Here is a 22045-nt window from a genome sequence, read left to right on the forward strand (position 1 = left end):
CTTTTATTTTTTCATGTAATGTTCATTTACCACGCTACATTTCTGAGAATGCACTATAGCATATGTCTGCCAATTTTTGATTGACACTAGGCTATGATTTTTCTCATTATATGATCGATTGAGTGTTGTATGGAAACTTTCACATCCGGGAATTTGATGTCTTGTAAAGCGTTGCTCTCATTGGACAACAGTCAGAATCCTGTTATTTCATTGGGTTTCGCAGCTGTCAATTCTCTGTGTGGCCAGCAAGGTTGCTGGTCGTGGCAGCACGACAGACTAGCACGTATAATCTAGTCGTTTTTTTTTTTTGTATAGATAGAGATTGTGCAACTCAGTTTCAAACCGATACTTGGGAGTTTTGTGTAAACTGCATGGTATTGAACTTGTTGTCTGATTCGTCTCGGTCATTTTTAGAAAAGAAAACTTTTACCCGTGCCTCATTCAGCTCTTGTTTAACGTACCGTCTCAGGTAAGACAGTAAACACTTCACTTCTCCGCTGTTCATGGTGTCTTAGTTTATCGGCAATGAGTTAAATACCACTACAACCTACCTATCCAATTCTAAACATCTTGGCGTTTTATTTAAGTGTCACAATAACAAAAGGAGGAGCAGTTTATTTACATTTAGTTACGCGCACCTGAATACACGAACAGGTGCGACAGACATATCACACACTTGTGTGTCCAAAAGTTTTACGCACGGTATTTTGAGTGCACAATTCAGGTCGCACTAGCCTGTCGGTATAAATTTAGGCTAATGAAATGCCTTAACGTTAATATGTATGCATTGATGTCTGTAATCAGGTCTCCGTGGTATTGCTCAAAAGCAATATTGCATTGGTGATAAATTGGCAGGAATGCGGAAATGACATGAGGTAGTTTGCAAGATAAACACCATTTAGAGGACTGTTCGTTGGTGACGTCACTGTTCCGTGAACGTTTTCTGCTTGTCAAACGGAGACGATTTAGCAGAGACGGGCCACTTCTATTAAAAATAAATGTAAGAAATTGGAGCCCCCAACTGCAGCCAACGATAAAAAAATAAATAAAACTACAACCTCATCACTGCTGTCTTTAAACACCGAGCACGCATCTTGGGAGACCGGTCTGTATCTGCTGGTGTCTTCGCGGTCCAGGAACCGAGCGGTGAGGGTCCGGTGCGTGTTAGATGCAATCTGGACCAGTAACATTTTACTGCTTACTTGAAATGTTCTTTTATTGTAATCTTGACCAACCGTTTTACCGAGATTTCGGTCTTTTCCCCCATTCAAGTAGATAGGAGCTGCACTGTCATGACACTTGTTTACATAGAAAAATAGCTGCCAAATCTACCCAAGAACATTCCAAAAACGGCCGCCGAATGGACTGACTTAGCATGAAAAATATCTTTAATATTTTTTATAAATATTTTTTGATAAATATTTTATAAATATTTTTTGAAAGTGTTTGGAAATACCTTTGGACCGTTCTAATTAATTTTTTCTTTTATTTGTTTGTTTGTTTTTGAATTCTCCCCTTTTCTCCCCAATTTGAAATGCCCAATGCCCTCTAAGCCCTCGTGGTGGCGTAGTGACTCGCCTCAGTCCAGACGGCGGAGGACGAATCTCAGTTGCCTCCACGTCTGAGACCATCAATCCGCGCATCTTATCACATGGTTTGTTGAGTGCATTACGAGACTTACCGTGCGTTCAGACCAGAGGCGTCAAAAGTGTCAAATCGACCGGAAGTCATTCATTTTCTATGACAGTCAGCGTCTCTCGGCGGCGAGAAGCGGCGCGGTGAGTCTTGGGCGGTGTGGGCATCAGAGGAAAGTTCAAGTGCATTCAACATTATGGTAATGAGCTTTGACGCGGTTCGGCGGCAACCTATTGGAATATAGAAGTGCTACGCTCTAGCGAAGTCTAGAGAACACAACCGTGTAAAATTTGGTTCCCACCAAACATTAGTTCCGAAGACAAAATGGAGGAGAAACTGATTATTGCCGTGGCGGCTTTTCCCGTAATATTTGATCTGTCCCTGTTTGCTTACAGGGATATATATAAAAAAAACGATGAGTGGACAAAGGTGTCAAATTGTTAGTGTGCCAGGTGAGTTGATGAAGTGGGTATTATGGTTTCTATAATATTATATAAAAATATTTCATGATGATATACGCTAAATGTGATATGTCATCAAAAAGATACCGGTCGACATGTCTGGATGTTTTGTGGCCCCTTTAAATATAGTTGACAAAACCAAGCATTCTCAACGAACATTGCCGCCCATTTCAAATACGTCAGAGCGTCCACAAATTTTCGCTAGCGTTGTTGGCAGGGCAGCCAGAGTGAATTTTGACGTTCTCGCCGCCTCTGGTCTGAACGCACGGTTAGTGTGCAGCCATGCACAGTTCGCCAGGTGCCCCACTTAGAGGGAGAACCACATTATAGTGACCAAGAGGAGGTTACCCCATGTGACTCTACCCTCCCTAGCAACCGGGCCAATTTGGTAGCTTAGGAGATCTGGCTGGAGTCTCAGCACACCCTGGATTCAAACTTGCCACTCCAGGGTTGGTAGTCAGCGTCAATACTCACTGAGCTACCCAGGCCCCCAATTCATTTGTTTTGTTGTTTATGTTTACATTCTTGAAATGGTCTGTATCAATAATAATTAGACAACAGTCAATAGAAAATAATAATGGTCATGATCAAGCGGTGGTGCCAGTTCGTTCAGAACTTTACTGACAGTCAGTTCTAAAAAAATGTAGCTGCAATTATTCTTTTTTTTATATTGAAGATATTATATGTGTTTTAAGAGATGTTATCATTGCTATATGCCAATGGTGCATTGCAGTGCAATATTCATTACACCCATGTCCACATATGTTTACCAAAATGTGTATATGCTACTTGTAATATTGCTATTTGTATAATAGCTGCAATGTGAATAATATTGGAACAACCTGGACCTTTTTTGTTGGTAAGGTTAATGTTTGAATGTGTAGCTAATTTATAATTGCTCTGAGAGCTTTACATGGAATGATACATATTTTTGCAATTTATGTGGCATTTTCTTTACCTTCCCTAGGTCTTCTTCATTCAGGAGAACAACATGTCACCATGGATTAAACAGATTGGCTTTGTTTTTGTGGCAGTGTTCATGTTGCCCTATACAACAGAGTCAAAGAAAGATGAAGTGCTGTACTGTTCAGGTGAGTTAAGTGTCAATGCAGTCTTTCTAGGAAAGAATAATAACAGCAATTAACCTTTTTGTCAAAAGCTATTTCCACTAAGTTAAAATAACAATAGATTGTAGAGAGTGGCATATATTATTTGCACCACTATTTAAATAATTACATACAGACTAGGGGCATCACTGCAGCATGTTTATTTAGGGTCCCACACCTAGACCAACCTCTACCTTCCCCTTACAAATATTAACCTTGGGTTTACTACAGTAACCATTGTATCACCATGATATTTTGTAGTAAAATCATTGTAACCAAATAATTTAATATAATTATTACAGTGCAACTGGAAAGTATTCTCAAAATGGATTAAATTAGTTATTTTCCTCAAAATTCTATAAACAATACCCAATAATGACAACTTGAAAGAAGTTTGTTTGAAATCTTTGTAAATTTATTAAAAATAAAAAACAAAAAAATCACATGTACACACTGTGTATTCACAGCCTTTCCATGACACTCAAAATTAAGCTCAAGTGCATCCTTTTTCCACTGAGCATCCTTGAGATGTTTCTACAACTTGATTGGAGTCCACCTGTGGTAAATTCAGTTGATTGGACATGATTTGGAAAGGCACAGACCAAGCCATGAAGTCCAAGGAATTATCTGAAGACCTCTGAGACAGGATTGTATAAAGGCACGGATCTGGGGAAGGATACAGAAAACTTTCTGCAGCATTGAAAGTCCCAATGAGCACAGTGGCCTCCATCTGTAAATGGAAGATGTTTGGAACCACCAGGACTCTTCTTAGAGCTGGCCGCCTGGCCAAACTGAGCGATTGAGGGAGAATGGCCTTAGTCAGGGAGGTGAACAAGAACCCGATGGTCACTCTGACAGAGCTCCAGTGTTTCTGTGTGGAGAGAGGAGAAACTTCCAGAAGAACAACCATCTCTGCAGCACTCCACCATTCAGGCCTGTATGGTAGAGTGGCCAGACGGAAGCTGCTACTCAGTAAAAGGCATTTGACAGCCTTCCTGGTGTTTGCCAAAAGGCACCTGAAGGACTCCCAGACCATGAGAAACAAAATTCTCTGGTCTGATGAAACAAAGATTGAACACTTTGGCCTGAATGGCAAGCGTCATGTCTGGAGGAAACCAGGCACCGCTCATGACCTGGCCAATACCATCCCTACAGTGAAGCATGTTGGTGGAAACATCATGCTGTGGGGACGTTTTTCAACTGCAGAAACTGGGAGACTAGTCAAGATCGAGGGAAAATGCATGCAGCAATGTACAGAGACATCCGAGCCCAGACTTGAACCCGATTGAAAATCTCTGGAGAGATCTGAAAATGTCTGTGCACCGACACTCCCCATCCAACCTGGAGCGTGAGAGGTCCTGCAAAGAAGAATGGGAGAAACTGCCCAAAAATAGGGGTGCCAAGCTTGTAGCATCATGCACAAAAAAACTTGGCTGTTATTGGTGCCAAAGTGCTTCAACAAAGTGTTGAGCAAAGGCTGTGAATACTTATGTACATGTGATTTTATTTTTTTTAATTTGTTTTTTTTTTAATAAATTTGCAAAGATTTCAAACAAACTTCTTTCACGTTGTCATTATGGGATATTGTTTGTAGAATTTGGAGGAAAATAATGAATCTAATCCATTTTGGAATAAGGCTGTAACCTAACAAAATGTGGAAAAAGTGAAGCGCTGTGAGAACTTTCCGGATGCACTGTATATTAACACCATATTACTGTAGTAACACTAGGAATGCACCAATACCACTTTTTCTTTTCCGATACCAGAAATCTCAGTATTGGCCGATGCAATTACGGTGTTGTTTTTTTGCATTCAGTTTAGAATATCTTTACATTATTGTGTAGAACTAATTGGGAGTACTCTTTAATATGTAAAACTACACATTATTTCAATATAAATGTATAGCTTAATTAAGAAACTCTTTATTATTAAATAGTATATTGGATAATGTAAAAGCAAAGGATTTAGGTTTCTTTTTGTTCAATTTAGTTGTAAGACATCAGTCCACTTCATTCACACAGTTATTTTTTGGAACCCATTCAACTTAAATATTGTTATAAATTGTAAACAAATACTTATGATGACAATAATAATAATAATAATAATAATAATAATAATAATAATGAATTGTTATTAATATTATTGACTATTCATTTTAAATACAACAGTAATATATTTAAATTGTGCACATTTTACACATGCTTTTATTTTGACATTCGGAACTCTCTAGGAAGTCCTGTATGTGCCGTTTGTAGGCAAGTTCACGGTAGTTTAATTAGCTTCTTATTAAAATTCTGGTATAATGCACTAGAGGTCGACCGATTAATCGTGTTTTTTTTTTTTTTTTTGTGCATTTTTTAACATAATCGGCATCGGCCAATATCAAAGTATATCAAGCCGATTATAAGGCAGGCGCATCTGTGTGCAGCCTAGTGTTGTTGTGGAACACGTGTTTGACGCATGCTGCCCCTAGAGTCATTTTCCAGCAGAGTGAGCAGACCTCATCCAGTGCATAAGGAAGGAGCTAAGTTCCTTGGAGAAAACAGTAAGGATTACATTTGTATAACTCCTTTTATATTTAATTAAAAACTTTTGATATGTTACTTGCCAACTTCAAGAAAAAATGCGACAAACGCGATAGTTGACATGACGTTTGGCTACTTTGGATATTGATAGCGTAGTTGAAGTTGCATTATCACAGCAGAAGGGTTGCTATCATGTCACAATAAGTAAGCAAGAATTTTGCAATTACAGACAGTGAATCTGAGACTTTTATTTGTTCTGTTTGTGTGTCTTATATTTGAGAGGGTTGTCACTCAATGCAGAGAAATAAGTAATAAAAAAAGATACCAACGCACTATAGGCTATTGAAGGACTGGCTTTGGTAAGCTTGGACGTTATCGGTTCTGCTGTCGGTACTGGCGAAATTAAGAAAATACATTCTTTATTGCTATAAAGAGAAAGTTATTTTATCTCGCCAGCCATTTCTATGTATAATAATATGAAACCATTTGTCTGTGATGCAATTTGGCTATTCGCAGTGAGAGAGAGAGAGAGAGAGATCTCGCTCACACGCTGCCACAGCGAGCACAACACGAGCCCTGCTTAATGAGTGACAGAACTAAACATTCAAACGTAGCCTGTTTACACTTTAGATCTGTGATATTAGTTTGATTTTATTTTAGATTTCGCCTTCCAAAGATTATAAAAAGAATATTTATACATAAGCCACATTCTGTCTAGCACAACTTCCTTCCCTTCACAGCGGTGCACTGACATTCCTCCCTAAAACTCAAACTTAACGTCAGAATCCGCACGATCGGTGATTGTTGTAAAATGCAGTCTAGCTACTGTTGCTAAATTGCGGGACGCATTTAATAATAAAAAGAGCGCAAGAGATAACGTTCCCAAGGTAGCGCGCGCTCCGAAACAGACCGCAACAAGACAAGCAAAGTATAGGCTACTTTGGGTTTCATGTGCGCGTCTAAACGATCAACTATACACAAAAATATGTCAAAACGACCGGCTTGGATATTCACTTAAACACAGTTTATGCCTTAAATGGACGTAGTTATGGAAATAGTGTGCATCAGGAGCCTATTAGATCTGAACTCGGTCTTAAAGGGGAAGCGGTCTAATAAACATGCTGACGATTGAGCCATTACTGCGAATCAAACAACAAAAGGCAAAGAGAAAATCACTTACAGCTCTTGAATGAATAACTTCTGCATTAATAAGCATTAATCTATCAATGATAAACTATGCAGTGTTATTTTACAATTGATTACTTTATTAGATTTCTTTTTAGAACACACCTGAACAGTAATGTTAGTAGACCTTCCTGAAATTAAATCACTGTGCCTATATAACGTTTTTCTTTGTGTAATTGTTTATCTTTGTTTAATATATATATATATATATATATATATATATATATATATATATATATATATATATAACAAAAGAACCGTTAAGAATACCGTTAAAGTACCGGATCGATAAGCAGTATCGGTAAGATAGTAAAACCATTAAAACCTTAACGATACCCATCCCTAGTTATGCCTGTGCTTCTCTTGGATGCTCTGAATATTGGATTACGTGTCTGGATTGCCCCTTAATTAAAGCTGCATTTGGATCTCGGAGCAGTTCGTAACACCTGCTTTGTTTATTTAATATATTTGTTATACGTTATTTATACTATATGTTTTTACATTATACATATTTAAGTGTACAAGTGCAGATTGGTCAAGTGTTCAATAAATGTATTTGCTGAGAAATTTTGTCTATCTTAAGTAATTATTTGTGTTACATTTTATCTTTCAAATAAAAGGTTCAAATAAGAGGTTAAAAACAAGCACATATCGGCCAAAATAAATCGGCAGCATTAATTGGCCATCTGCCGACCCGGATTTCAAAAGATCGGCATCGGCCTCAAAAAACCCATATCGGTCGACCTCTATAATGCACCTCTGGTGCTGTTCTAAATGCATATTATAAGTGAACTGAACTATTGAGCATCTACATCTGAGATGTTGTTTGTGAGTAGTGCTCAAATATTGCGCACCGCTGTGAAAGCTAAAAATAGCCGTGTGTGTGTAAACAGAGTAGCGGCATTCACTGATGCGCTGGAGCTATGCATGCATTTTATATAATTACATATTAAACGCAGCCTTTCGTGATTCACACAGCTATCGCACAACTTCAAGTGGCTTTGAATAAAATGAATGAGTCATATGAACTGCTTTAATAGTGTTTTAATGGTTCTTTTATGCCATTTTTGGAGCTTGATGGTAACGAACATGCCTAACACTAAGTATCAGAGCGGATCGGTGCATCCCTAAGTAACACCATGGTTAATTACATAAAACCGTGGTTTCCGCCATAAAAATTGTTGCAATTTTCTTTTGTAAAGTAAAACCATGGTTCATTTTCATGGGGTTAGTCTCTTAAGACTGTCGCAAAAGGAGTGATACAATGTACACGTGACCGATGATGAGCCGTGGGTGAAAGACATCACCCCTCTTGCCCTGGCATGATCAACAGACCCTGGCTCTTAGGCTACATCTACATTAATCCGGATACATTTGAAAACAGTGTGTTTGTTTCAAAACGCTCTCTGTCCACACTAGCATTTTCCAGCAATTTCCAAAAGTTGCTCATCCACACTGAAACGTTTAAAAAAGCTTAAATCATGTTACATGAAAATCCCCATTGCATGTATGGTCTGAAATGCAATTGTCCTCGTGTTCCGTTGCTGGACACCAATTCCGAATAAACTTCCCTTCACATTTGAAGGAACGCAATGTGATGGTTGTACAAAGTAACATTATTTTTTAACAGTGTTATCAATGCGAGTATGAAGTATAACAGCGCCGCAATAACACGGGCCGCCGTCTTGATTTTGGTTGGATGGATTACATGACTGCGTCACATGACAACAAATACATTATTTTCACATTTATCCGTTTTCACAGTCCACACTACAACGTGAAAACTGCGTTTTTAAATTTATACAATTTGGAGTTCGTTTTCAAAAAGCTCATTTTTCACATAGAAAAACGCCGTCTCAGTGTGGACGGAAGGCCAAAATGGAGAGAAAAAGATGCGTTTTCAATCAAACACGTATTAGTGTGGACAAGGCCTTACTTGGATATTATTCTCTCAACTCCCCAACCTACACTGTTACCAAATCACTGCATGGAAATCAGCCTTTTTTTTTTAAATATGTATTAAAGAAAATTTCTTGTGGAGACAAGAAACCGGTTGGGAATATGTGTGGAACAAATGGCGGATTTGAATCTTGGTCGCTGGCACAAAAAAGCATATTCTCAATGTCATTATACCCCATGCTACTGAAGCTACCGTAATACAGCTGTTTGTCAAAATCTTTGTTTCTTCTTCCATACTACTGATGGCAAATGAGTGTGTTGTGTGGCAAGTGCTATTTTCACCTGGTGCAAATAGTCAATCTGAACTTTTTTTTTATTATTAATGCTAGGTACTGATTGATTATTTTATTTTTTTCTGAGAAGTTAAAACTTAGTGGTACACCGTTTGTGTGACTGTTTGTTGATCTCTCCTGGTTACACTTCCATTTATTAACAACCTAACTGATGATGCTTAATATACAATGTTTGTTTAGAACTATTGTTCTATTGTTTTAAACATGCTGCTTTTATATTTTTTAAGAGTGTTTTAATTGTATTGATTTAGTTCACAAGTTGACAGTCACCCTGGCTGGACTTCACTTGCAGGTGTTAATAGCCAGCTCTGACTTTTAGTGTGACTGTTGCCTTAAAAGAGTAACCGGGCCAATGCTTTCACGTGTAATGTCTTGTCTGATATCATCAGCTCAAAAAGAATCATACAGCATGATGGAGCAGTAAAGCGTAACGTTGCTATAGCCTGTTCTGAGTTTAGTATTTGGCAGCATTCACAATCATTCTTAGTTTACTATTTTAAACTCTGCAAAGGAATGTCTGGGTCAGCAAGTCTTGGTGTCCAGATATGTTGATTACTTGCTTAGACATAGCCTGGAATTGCTGGTTGCTGCTTGGTGCTGAAAATGATACATTTATTACAGTCACGTGCACAGTATTTGTTGACCTTCATCATTCTGTGCAGTGGTGGAAAGACGACTGAAAATGTTTAAGTAAAAGTATTGGTACTGGAGAAATAATTCACTACAAGCAAGTTAAGAGAAATAATATGACTCAAGTAAGAGTATATTTAGTTAGAATTAGTATATCCACTAGTGTTCAAAAGTTTTATAACACACATGCATTTTTGTTTTTCAAAGAAATGTATGCTTCTGTTCACCAGAGCACTCAATTGAGCAAAATTACTGCCAAAAACAGTCATTTTGCAAAATAATTTTATTGTTTGAATTTGCTGAGGTATTGTGCACCCTTGCTTTTTTAACAAATTGTTTACACTTGCAAGTCAATTCTTTTTTTTTTTAATAGCCAAAAATAAACTGATTTCTCATTAAATTCATCAGTCTATTTTTTTGAACGATGAATTACAGCTGTTTTGAAATAAAAATAATTAAACAATGCAGATGCACAACAACAAGAGGACAAGTACATCACAGCCTAGTTTAAAGGATTCTTGGATGAACAGTAGGTTTGAAAAATACAGCATTTATTTAAATAGGAAAGCATCCTTCGTGAACAGAAGCATAATTTCTTTCTAAAAATCAAAATGTCTTTGTGTTCTAAATAGTTTGAACACTAATGTGTTGCAGCCTAGATTTGTATACAGTTAAACAAATAAAAAAAAAAAAGAATAATCCTATATATTAGCCTGCATTATATTACATTTTAAAGGGGTCATGATAAGTTGTCTTTTTTTTTTATAGTTTTTATTATCTTCCCAGAGGTCCATTGATAATGTTAGTAAAGGGTTTTCTTTTTTTTTCCTCACCAAAACAGTCATAGTTTTGTAATATTTGATCATTTTGCCCCGTCTAAACACTTGGTTTTGGTCTCCGCTTTAATCTTTAATGTAAATGCCCACTGTTCTGATTGGCTAACATCGTGCAGCTCCTCAAATTCAGCCATATTTGAAACCCAATCAGAAGAGAATGAACAACCCCACAATATAATAAAACTAAATTTCATGGTTTACACACAATGCACATCCAAAACATTGCATTTGAATATTTTAAACTTTTCATCTCAAGCACAACTGTTAACACACACACATCCTGTCTACACCGGACACAAGAGGCGCATTGTTTTAAAAGCAGTAGAACCCATTATAATCAATGATGTTTTCTACCATGCATCACACCAACATTAAACCGGTGTCCCATTCCATTTTGCACTGACTCTACTACTGCCAACAACACAAATAAACGGTTTGGAAAATTTGTTTCGCCATGCCTGGTGTAGACATCCTCAAGCCGTTTTGTCACATCAATGGACCCACACGGTGTAAACGGTGTGTCAGCACCATAAATTATCAAAAAGTTATGACATTTAAAATATTAATGAATGGAACTGTTTTCTTACATTTTTGATCTGGTCCAAAAGTGATTTTAACTGCCCCATATCCTTCAATGACAATTCCTTGGCAAAGCTTGTATCATTTTATGACTGGTTCACAAGCAATCCACGCTGATATCAGTCGACAAAACAAGCAATCCACGCTGAAATACACTGACACCACATTACACACATACATAGTCCAAAGCACAATGAAGATGCACACGTCCAGTTTCCAGTATCATCCTGTACCTGTCCATTTAGTGTGTTTAAATACACCAACAATTAAAAATAGCACAGATGTGCAAAAGAACAGTATGTTGAGAAGTTTGTGCACATAACAAGAGGCAGCAGCAGATGAAATGGCGTCTTCTCTTCAGAGTTGAGACTTGACATCGCATCTTTTAAAAGCAGTGCCAGAGACATGACAACAGTCAATGACGTCTGTGTAGTGCATGCTTGAATACAAAAATAAGGAATAGTGAGTCTACAGTTGTCCTATGCCCTGCTCTCTCACTCTAAGTACTGAGCCCCAGTTGGCAGGGCCAAGGGTGTGACAATTTTAAGTAGGTGTTGATATTGTTGCAGTATAGGTGGTCATGAATGAATGAGTGCCCAAGGTGACGTAGGTAAGTCACGGAAGTAGAGAATGGGGTGTTTTTGCAGCTTGGTTTCAGTAAATGCTTTTAATGCATTGTGGATTAAGTTTTGAGTTCTGAAATTTACTGTATGTTTTATTTATTTTTTATAGTAGAAAGACTTCTAATATGTTCAAATATCAATGACAATTTTATTCCTCATGACATGACCCCTTTTAAATGTCATGACAAATGTATCAAATTGAATAAAATTTAATAAAACATAATTCATTAAATGTATTAAATTAAAATGCATACATCTTTAAATATTTTTTAAGTATATCATTTTAGATTTTTCAATATTTCTTTTATGAATTTAGTGTCTCTTACATCTCTTTGCATAACATTTATAGACCCTGCTAAAATGCTTAATGTCTCTTTAAGAAAATAGCATTCTGTATCATTGAAGGTTGGGTGCTTCTCGATTGGAAGGCTGCAGCCTATTTAGGCTGGATATCTCTGCTGCCACCACATCAGCTGAGATTAGCACCATTGAAGGCCATCTAAATTATAAGGAGACTTGGAAGGCAGCCTCATTTTGCAGACTTCATCACATTTTGGAGGATGCATCAGGTGCATCTTTCATGGCATTCAATCACCCATAATCCTTTTCAAAATTTAGATTGTAATAAATAAATAAATCAAACATATGTGCACCCTCCTGGTGGCTTCTTCCATTTCTACAAAGTAGTTGTTGCGGTTCACAAATAATTTATTTTCTAAATGTATTCTTTACTAGACCATCTCAGAAGGTTTGGTCTGGGAAGGACACAGTCTTACTTGACTGCAGACTTTTATTTTGTTAAGTACCCTGTGCATCCTCGTTCCTCTGTCCTTGAGCCTTTGACCCGGAAAGCGATCAAAGTCCGGCATCATAAAGGGCGCATCAGTTCTCTAAATGCACCAAGACAAGGCTAGGACCAAGGACGGAGAAAGCTTACTGAGGATGCTTGAGCAAGAAGCACAGGATCATCCTATGCAGAAGGCTTTTTGGACTAAGCACCGATGTACGCTTACGTTTTCCTTCCCTTCACATCTGACACAACTGGTTTAATAAATGTTTAACCTTTGCTTTTTAAATGAACCATAGTTGTCACATACTTCAATGTGCATCTTGAATTATTTGGATTTATTATGAATATATTAATAAACAACGTTTAAATAACATAACGGCACACTTGAGTGAGAAGGACATTCCATTTTACAAATACATCTTGCTTCGATTTTTCTGTCCTCACTTCCTTTCCTTTCCTTGCTCCACCCTCTTAGGAAACAAGGAAAGGATGAAACGAAATGAAAAGAGGATACACAATTTCAGAAATGAGAAGTACTCACTGGGTTCTTTGTAGTCTATTTCTTACTGTGGCATTTACTTAATTTGACATTTAAACTTTTTTTAAAGAAAAGGAAAAAAATATAGGTTGCATTAAGCCCATTTTAATTGCTATCACCATCACATTTTTAATGTTATGTGACATCAGAGCAGACCAAATGGTGCATGCACTGTAAATAATTATTTTGAATCATAAAGCATTTGGCTAATATAGCCTTTGAAAAGCCTTATGTGTGCATCCTTATTAAACCAAAGTGGCTTCATTCACAAAAAATTCTTTTGATTTAAGTGTTTATGAACAATTTGTTTTCAAAAACTAAATTTAAATGTAATTAATAGCAGAATTAAAATAACAGAACATTAAATTGCATGCAAACTAGTCACTTTAAGGACAGTTTTGAAATGGAACATGTTCTAGCCAGCTTTGAATACCCCTTCTAAATGACCAATTCTTGTTTTAACATGTTCATGCACAATTTGGTCTCTTGGAGATGCAAAAAGTGCCTAAATAAATGTGCTAAATATTTTTAAAAAAGAAAGTGCATAAACAGATTGAATAGAATCTTCTATTGTGACTGTTGCATTGTTGTATGCAGGTTTGAAGATTACACTGACTAAAAAGTCCTAAAACGCCAGCATATCCCACCCTTTGGGTGACATTAATTTGCCACATTATGAAATAGAGATTTACTGAAAGTCAACAGCAGGCCACCACTTGCTCTAGTTAAAAGTAAGTTTTTAAAAGTTCGGTTAACAAAACAGCTACTATTGTCAGTCAAAAAACTACAGCAGATGGATTTAAAAGATTCAGTAACAGCAGTCTGTGTTTATATGTTTAGAACACACGTCTGAACTGTTGCATGTAAAACAACGGTTGAAAAGCATTATTTCATATCAAATTGTGCATAGAATATTGAACTTATTTTATCGATAACTAGAAAGGGTGTCACAGCAGCCAGTCCTATTAGTTTCAGTTTGCAAAAGGTGTACATATCATTTTAAACATGTTTGTAATATTTATTTCATATTACCTCATAGTTGTAGATTACATCAGATGTTTCCTTTTTTTTCTGCTTTATGTTGGTGTTTCTAATTTGTTCAAACACAAATTACCAATTAGCACTTTTAAGCAATGTCATCTTTGGTTTGGTCTATAGTACATAGTATTTTTTTTTAAAGCATCATATCATTATGTAAGCATCATATTTAAGTTTTATATTGTATTGATACAGTTTTGGCATACAGTTTCATATCCTTATATTGATGAATTGGGTGTGAATATTATCTTGAATACATGTTTGATTAGTGTTTTTTAAATAATTTGCATTAAGGATTTTAATCTGAAATGACTTTATAAGATGTTCACTAATTTTCTTATTTTAGCTTGACCTAATTTATCTTATTCTCTGAGAGCAGTAGTGTCCTTCAATCATGGAAATCTTAATTCCAAATTAATTGGCAATGATGGCTCTAATACATTATAGATAATACAGTTTCATTTTCTGTTAATGCATTAGTTTCTGTATAGCCGCTTTGAAACGAAGTGTGTTTTGAAAGGTACTATACAAATAAAAATGACTTGAAGTATTTCAAGATGTTTAGCAGACTCTCAGTTAAGCTTTTAATCGATGCTATCCCAAACGAAGATGGGCAATCACCTAAACATTTTTACATGGATTGTCAAAATCAATTTCATGTACAACATCAAACAAACTGGAACTAGCTATTTCTACTATTTTGTACGTTAATAGATTTAATTTCTTACTTCTTTCAGAAGCTTCCAAGGTTAATTTGTGGGGTAAATGTACAATTTAGATTCCACTCTGCAGGACTAATATAATTATTCTCTAAAAAAGCCTACTTTGTGAAACTAGTTCTGGTACCAAGCCTTTTTTTGGGGTTCAAGGGATGAAATGCTTGGCTTGGATAAAGCCTATTTTAAGCTCCGCCCAGGTTTGACAGTTACCATGGAAATAGAGCAAGCATGACTAAGCACCAGCAAACTCAAGATTTTAACTGAAGCATAGCTTGTGCTTTTGTATTTATTATATAACTGGTTGCAGCAGCCTGTAATTTAAATTTTAATTTAAATTTTTTATTTCCATTTTGCATTCAGTTAATCAATGTAGACTTTGTAATGACAAAGGTTCAATGGTAAAAATTTCCTTTTTTTTTTGTCTGATCATTTCAGTATAAGGCATATTCAATATTTAAAACCGTAATGCTGATACATCACATTCGTCGAGGCTTCAATTTATTTGACAATAAGCTAAATATATAATTTACTGCAACTTATTGTTAAGGATAAAACTTTTGGCCATTGTGGTCCTTAATATAAAACAAATTATTTTTCAGTGCATTCTTACTGAAAATATTTAGACTTGTGTTGTCAAGATACTAGCCTATGACAGTTTTATTAATATTCATTATTTAATTATAACAACAAAAAAATAACAAGCAGAGAAGAGCTTGTTTCAATAATATCTACATTCCTAGTTTATGTCCTGGTGTCAAATTTTCATGAAAACATTCATATTAAAGCCTGCATCATTCTTTCTTGCTTTTTACCTTGTTTTTCACCTTTAGCACTACAATATTTAAGTCAATTGTAATGATTTTTCTTTCTTGTGCAGCCTGCATGGCGATTGCAGAAGAACTGAACTATTCAATCAGTCAAACTGATCCAAAAAAGACGATTCATGTTGGTGGATTCAGACTCAACCCCGATGGAAGTCTGAATGATAAAAAGGTATAATTCACTGTTACTCAATGCAGAGTCACTAAAGTTATCATTATCAATGCATTTACACTGAATGTTACCAGTCACACTATATTACAATGAAAATCTCAAAATGCCATATGGTTATTGCATGTATATTGCATGTATATATGGGTGTACTGTACCAAAAACTTAACTCATAACTGCAGAACAGTGATGCTGCATGCAAATTGCAAAGCAAATTATGAAAATACATGACATAAACTACACTTTTGAGGTTCTGTTAAAAAGTTTAACTGCTTAGCTTTATAATCAGAAGAAATTTACTTTTGCATTTTTGATTGCCATTTAACAGACACTTCCAATCAGCCCAGGGTGACTTGGTGAGTTGCCCTGAAACATCCTGGGGTTAAGTGTCTTGCTCAAGAGCAAAACATTAATATATTGTGACGCCAGTAACTCATCTGTTCATCTTTCACCGGTACTTGGGATAGAGCTTGCATCCTTTTTGTTAGTAGCCCTGATTCTCAATCTGTAGTCTATAATCACCACATTATTATAATCTATTAGGTCCACTGCTAGCACATTGACCAACAAATATTGCACAGTATGCTAAAATTACACACATAAAATCTAAAACATAATTGCAAGTTTGTATTTTTACTTGTAATTGATTGTACTTGGCTTATTATTTTTCTTCAATATTTATTTATTTAGTGCTCAGTTGCCTTAGTAGCTCTTTAAAACATACTGGGGTTTGCAAGCTTGTACTGTTTACTTGAGTAAAGGGAGCCATTTTCACTGTTTCCTTCTCAGCAGTGGTGTCAATGTGTAAAGGTCATACCCAATGAACTCAAATCCTTGACCCCTGTTATCCAGGGACTGTCATTAGGTGCCTCCACTATTGATTAGAGGTTAATCCCTTTTGATTGTAACTGCTGCCTAATAACAAGTGTTTGTTCAATTCTGACTTTTTCCCCTCCTCTTTAAGGCAGTTTCAACTGTTGGTAAAATATGTCAAAAAAAATTATATAATGCAAATAATACTCTGTCCATTGATCTTTGGGCTGATTCTGAAGCCTATTGATTTCTTTTACATTCACTGTCTATGTTAATAAAAATAAAAAAATGGTATTGTTAGAGTTGAGGAAAATAACCTGTTAAATCTGTTATGTCTTGCTTGGTTGCATTTTAAACAGTTGATTAATGAAGTACTTAATTTTTGTTTAATCCGCACAGTGCATCTGTCTTTTTCCTAATTTTAGTAATTTATCAGCTCATTGGGGTGAAGTCAGGAATTTGTATTTTAATTACAGATTAAACTTTAAATGATGGCTCAGGAAGCTATAACAAATAATGATTTGGGTCATTATCAAATCAAGTAGTGTTTTATCTGCTCATTACAGACTGAGTGTAACTAGAAGAGTGAGATTCAGTTAATCAAAACCATGGGGCAACATATAACAAATCCAAACAATAAAGATGCCATTGGAAACAACAAGCGCTAAATAAAATAGTGATTCATGCATCATAGAGTTTTGCAAGTCTAAAGGTTGTACTTAAGTCATACTTCGGCTAGCATATCAATAAATGTCACACATAATCACCATAAGAGTTGTGCTGGCAAATAAAGTACAATCCACATGTTAACTTCTCGCATCTGACTCCATTGGTCTATGGTTCCTGAGTATCCTATCTCTCTTCAATCATAAGGAAGCAAAACGGAACCACTGTTGCAGAACTCGCTCACTGTTTCCTGAGAGTGGCTTCACTTAAAAATAAATGCTAATTAAAGCTCCCCGAATCCCTCCCTGTTTCTTTTTTCATACTTGACTTGGTTCACTTGCCCAGAAGCTGTAAGTGAACCCCTGCAATGCGCCCCATGTTTTCAGCAGATTCCCCAAAGATAACCTTGTATCGCAAACAACTTCTGCTGAAAGGTCATAATTTTAAGTCTATTAACTATATGTATATTAACAAAAATAATGTAATATATGTAATATAGTTTAGTTTATTTTCGTTTTTTGTATTTAGTGTGTGTGTGTGTGTGTGTGTGTGTGTGTGTGTGTGTGTGTGTGTGTGTGTGTGTGTGTGTGTGTGTGTGTGTGTGTGTGTGTGTGTGTGTGTGGCTATTTTGGGGGAATTAAATCTCCCAAAATGAAATGCCCTGTGTCTCAACACCACAATGATGCCTGGCTCTCCAATGGGAATTCAGTGAAGGATGGCATCCCTGAGAAGCCTTTTCTCTGCGTGGGCTGCAGAGTCCCCCCTTTATTCCTACAGAAATTCTTTATTGACAGCTTCTATTCAAACCCTTCAGACTGTTACGGGGAGGAATTTAATTCCCCACCATTTTCAGGATTGCATGATAAGGACTCTGCAGAGGATGCAACACACGAGCCATCCTCTGCTAGATCCAAAGGGGATATTTTATTTATTTTGAACTTTAGTGCAAGACAGAACCTCTCTTATTGTTCTCAGATGTTGAACTCAAATTGTCTTGAAGTTTAATAAGTGGAATTTAGAACTTTATGGGTGAAGATTTCAAATGATATTCCAATTATTGCTGATTTCATTCTAAACATTGTTTAATGTTAAAAGGGTTTATTAGTCTTCCTGGTGAGCGATATTTTATTTTATTTTATTTTATTCATTATCCTGCACCATTGTGGAGATGATTGGTTCCTTACCTCACTGATTTTTGAGTGCATAGTTGATATTGTCTTATCTTGTGGTCCATCCAACTGCATTCAGATTTTTAATTAAAAAGATAGGGGGGGGATGTGTGGATTGGTTTGCTGTCCTTCTATGGGACCTTTTATCTTATTTGTGACCAGATGGCAGTGAGCCACGGAAGTCTCTTTATGTAACACAGCAGAGAAGGGGGTAGAGACGCCCTCATAATGTAATCAGTGAGACCGGAAGGGTCCATACTGTGTCTGAAAGTGGACAATGGGGTCAGGGATATATCTACATCGCACAAAAATCCAGCTCATCTGCAACCTGTCCTCTTTCTAATAACCCCCACACCCCATCCAACCTCGCCACCCTTAGACTGGCCTGACAAGGAAGACTTCCTACTTTGATCATTGAAGGGTGGAGGAGATGAGCTGCCCAAGAGAACCAAAGGATGGTACTCCACTATTTACCCTGCACTTGGCTGCTGTTGACAACTCCCCTCCCCACTGCTTACCCCCCGCTCTCCAGCCCTTTCACTCTCTCCGCCCCCTTCACCCTTTTCCCTTTCTCCTTCCGGGGGAGGCCAAAGGGGCAGGAGAAGGGTGCACCTTGACCTGTCTAGACACCACAGTGTGTTTTTGTTCTGTTCCCAAGGCAAGGGGATCTACTTTTCCAACTTTAGAGATGCAGGTTAAATGTCAGCGTTGTGGCACAGGAGATGTGTTTAAATGGGAACGGAAGGAAAAGGTCATCAGGGTGACCTCGCTGCCCTCTTTTTAGAAACTTTTTTTTTTTTTTTTCTAGAAATTATTTTTGTTTGTAAGGAAACAAAATGTTTGATAACTTTGTCAATTACTTATTATTTATATACGCATATATATTTTTTATTTTGATAGGTTCCTCTTGCTAGGTCAGAGACTCACTTAACCGAATTGCTGGAAGCAGTTTGCAAAAGCATGAGCGATTACGCTCTCTATGAGGACCCGGTCACCAAAGAAAAGAGCTACAAGAGATTTGCACCTAGAGGAAATGATGGTGGGAATTTTCCAGATTTCAAACATTTTAAGTTTGATGGGCCGGAGAGTTCCAGTGCTATGAAGTTTGCGGTGAGTATGTATTTGTTATTTTAGCACATTTTTATTTATATTGAAACAAAGACAAAAAGTGGATTTCCCCATTCCTAACATTTAAAATCTCTCTGGTAGTATAAGGTTCTGAAATTTTTATTTTTTTTTTGCAGTGATTTCCATGTAAATGATTGTATGATGTAATTTTTTTTTATAAAAAATATGGTAGTCATATAATTTTGTGTATTATGTCAATTAAAAAAGACTTCTTTTGGTCAAACTTTTGTTTTTAGAAGGCTTGTGAAACATTTTGCACAATAACACAAACTTTGTTGTGTAATTGCATGAATCTGCCTCTTTTTCCAGTATGAATATGACCAGTCCCTACAATAAGTTTAGAAGAAGAAAAAATATATTAGTAGTTGTCTTTTAAAGTTTTCGTTGAATATTTGCTCTGACTTAATACACTTTAAATTGTAAAGGTCTAGGCTTTATATTTGTTTTACATATACAACCTAACTTAAAGACCAGAATGAAATAGCTGCGTCATTTGCCAGCAGCCTTGTGAATCCTTGTGAATCATCCAAGATGGCAGACCTGCCAACAGTAAAGCACTGAAGATGGCTGCCTGTGACAATTTTTTTAAATGTGTTTTCACTGCTGTTAATGCCCACTATATTCCCTTTCAACTTGATTGGCTAATGGGATGTTAACTATATTTTAAATATATGTATTGCAGTGTGAAAGCATTGTTGAAGAGCTGGAAGATGATATCATCTCTCTCTTCACCAGTGAGACGGACCATGCCGCTAAGAAGTTGTGCAGTGAAGTATCAGGTATTTATTTACTTAAGGTGTAAAAAGGTTTGGTTAATGAATCTTGATCTGTATTATAGACTCGATTCACATTTGTGCATAAAGAACGTTTGTCACATTCTTTTTATAATAAAGAAGTCTTCCTTTTTATAAATATAAATGCAATTTTTCTAATCATTGTGAATTTTTTCAGTGCTTGACTTTAATCATGTCTTTTATTTATTAATACTTTTAGCAGTGTAGTTTTCACTTTCTTTTTTTATAGTAGGTTTGCACAAATATAGCCTATGAATTATCTAAATATTGCCTTTTTGTATTTCACATTATTTGTTCACTAGGAGCATTCCCATTTAGTTTTAGGGACTGGAATACTGTACAAAGTATTGAAAACTCTGTACTTTTGGCCTGACCAATACAAACAAATGTGTGTTGTAAGAATTAAGGCTTACTTGGAGGAGAGAACAAAGTAGGTTTTAGGTGTTACTTTTAAAATAAAATACTTTTAAAATTTGAAATCATCAGATTGCTTTGTATTTTATACTTTCAGCTTTCAAGCTCTTTATCACCCACAGTAAATGCTAAATGTGGGCAGTTATTTCAAGTTAAAGTTATCCGATGTAATTCTGGCAAAATTTCACATTATTTTTTCACAGGGTAGATACCACCTGCTCTCTGAAATCAGAAATTATTGAAATATGTGATTTAGCTAAAGCTTGCATCAGTATTATTAGGGAGAAAAAATGAAAAGCTGTACAAAATGTAACTTTTAAGTAACATATACTACACCATAATAATGATATTTTCTAGGCCATAAAGATATTAAACATATTATTTTAATGTATTTGACATTTTTATATTTAAAGCCCATTGTTTACATATTGCAGTTTTTATAAAAAAATAAAAAATACATCACAATTGGACAACAAAGATACAACCAACTATTATTTTGTATTGTTAAAATGTATTTTAGTTTTTTTTAATCTGGCATAAATTGGTTATAATTTGAACTCTTGCAGGTGTGAGGTTTTTTTTTTTACTTTAAGTAGTTGTGTAGCTAAAAGAACACTCGCAGTTAAATGCAGTTACACCATTCTGAAATGGGATTTTTCTGATTTAAAACAAGTGTACATGGCTGACCGCAAAACCCAAAAGCAACATTCTTTTAATTGTGTATTTTTATTTTTGGCCAAGTCACAAAAACTTGATTTATTTAGTAACTAATAAAGCAGCAAATATTTCTGCAAATAACATGGCCTTAATTGCATAAAATTATTTTGCTTTATGCTTTGTATCTTTTTCTGTTTTATGGAGTGCTGCAATAATTGTATTGTACTTTTTTTTTTATTATTGTTTTTCCATATCCAGGTCACTGTAAGAGCTCTGCTTTCCAGCACAGTGAACTTTAGTTTTACATTAGCATCTGCTGGAGAACACCCAAAAACTTGGACCAGGAGATCTCAAATATTTCCCCAAAATGTTGTTTTGATTGTTTTAACAATGACATTTTTCTGAATAAATATTTTTTATTATTATTATGAGACATCAATTTAGGATATTAATAAGTATATTATACATGAACCAAATGGTTTGCACTGCTAAGTTGT

At 35.9% G+C, this 22045-nt stretch overlaps 1 protein-coding gene across 1 annotated transcript; it reads left to right on the plus strand.

The window, feature by feature from the left end:
• Positions 1-249: 249 nt before the first annotated feature.
• On the plus strand, positions 250-21931 carry cnpy1 (canopy FGF signaling regulator 1). Its single transcript, XM_052128176.1, has 6 exons — positions 250-469; positions 3064-3187; positions 15795-15910; positions 19456-19665; positions 20366-20462; positions 21807-21931. The coding sequence occupies exons 2-6, from the start codon at positions 3088-3090 to the stop codon at positions 21845-21847; spliced, it is 564 nt and encodes a 187-aa protein (XP_051984136.1). The 5' UTR covers positions 250-469; positions 3064-3087; the 3' UTR covers positions 21848-21931.
• Positions 21932-22045: the final 114 nt, after the last annotated feature.

This window comes from Xyrauchen texanus, chromosome 6, assembly GCF_025860055.1.
Source record: "Xyrauchen texanus isolate HMW12.3.18 chromosome 6, RBS_HiC_50CHRs, whole genome shotgun sequence".
NCBI classification, from domain to species: Eukaryota; Metazoa; Chordata; class Actinopteri; order Cypriniformes; family Catostomidae; genus Xyrauchen; species Xyrauchen texanus.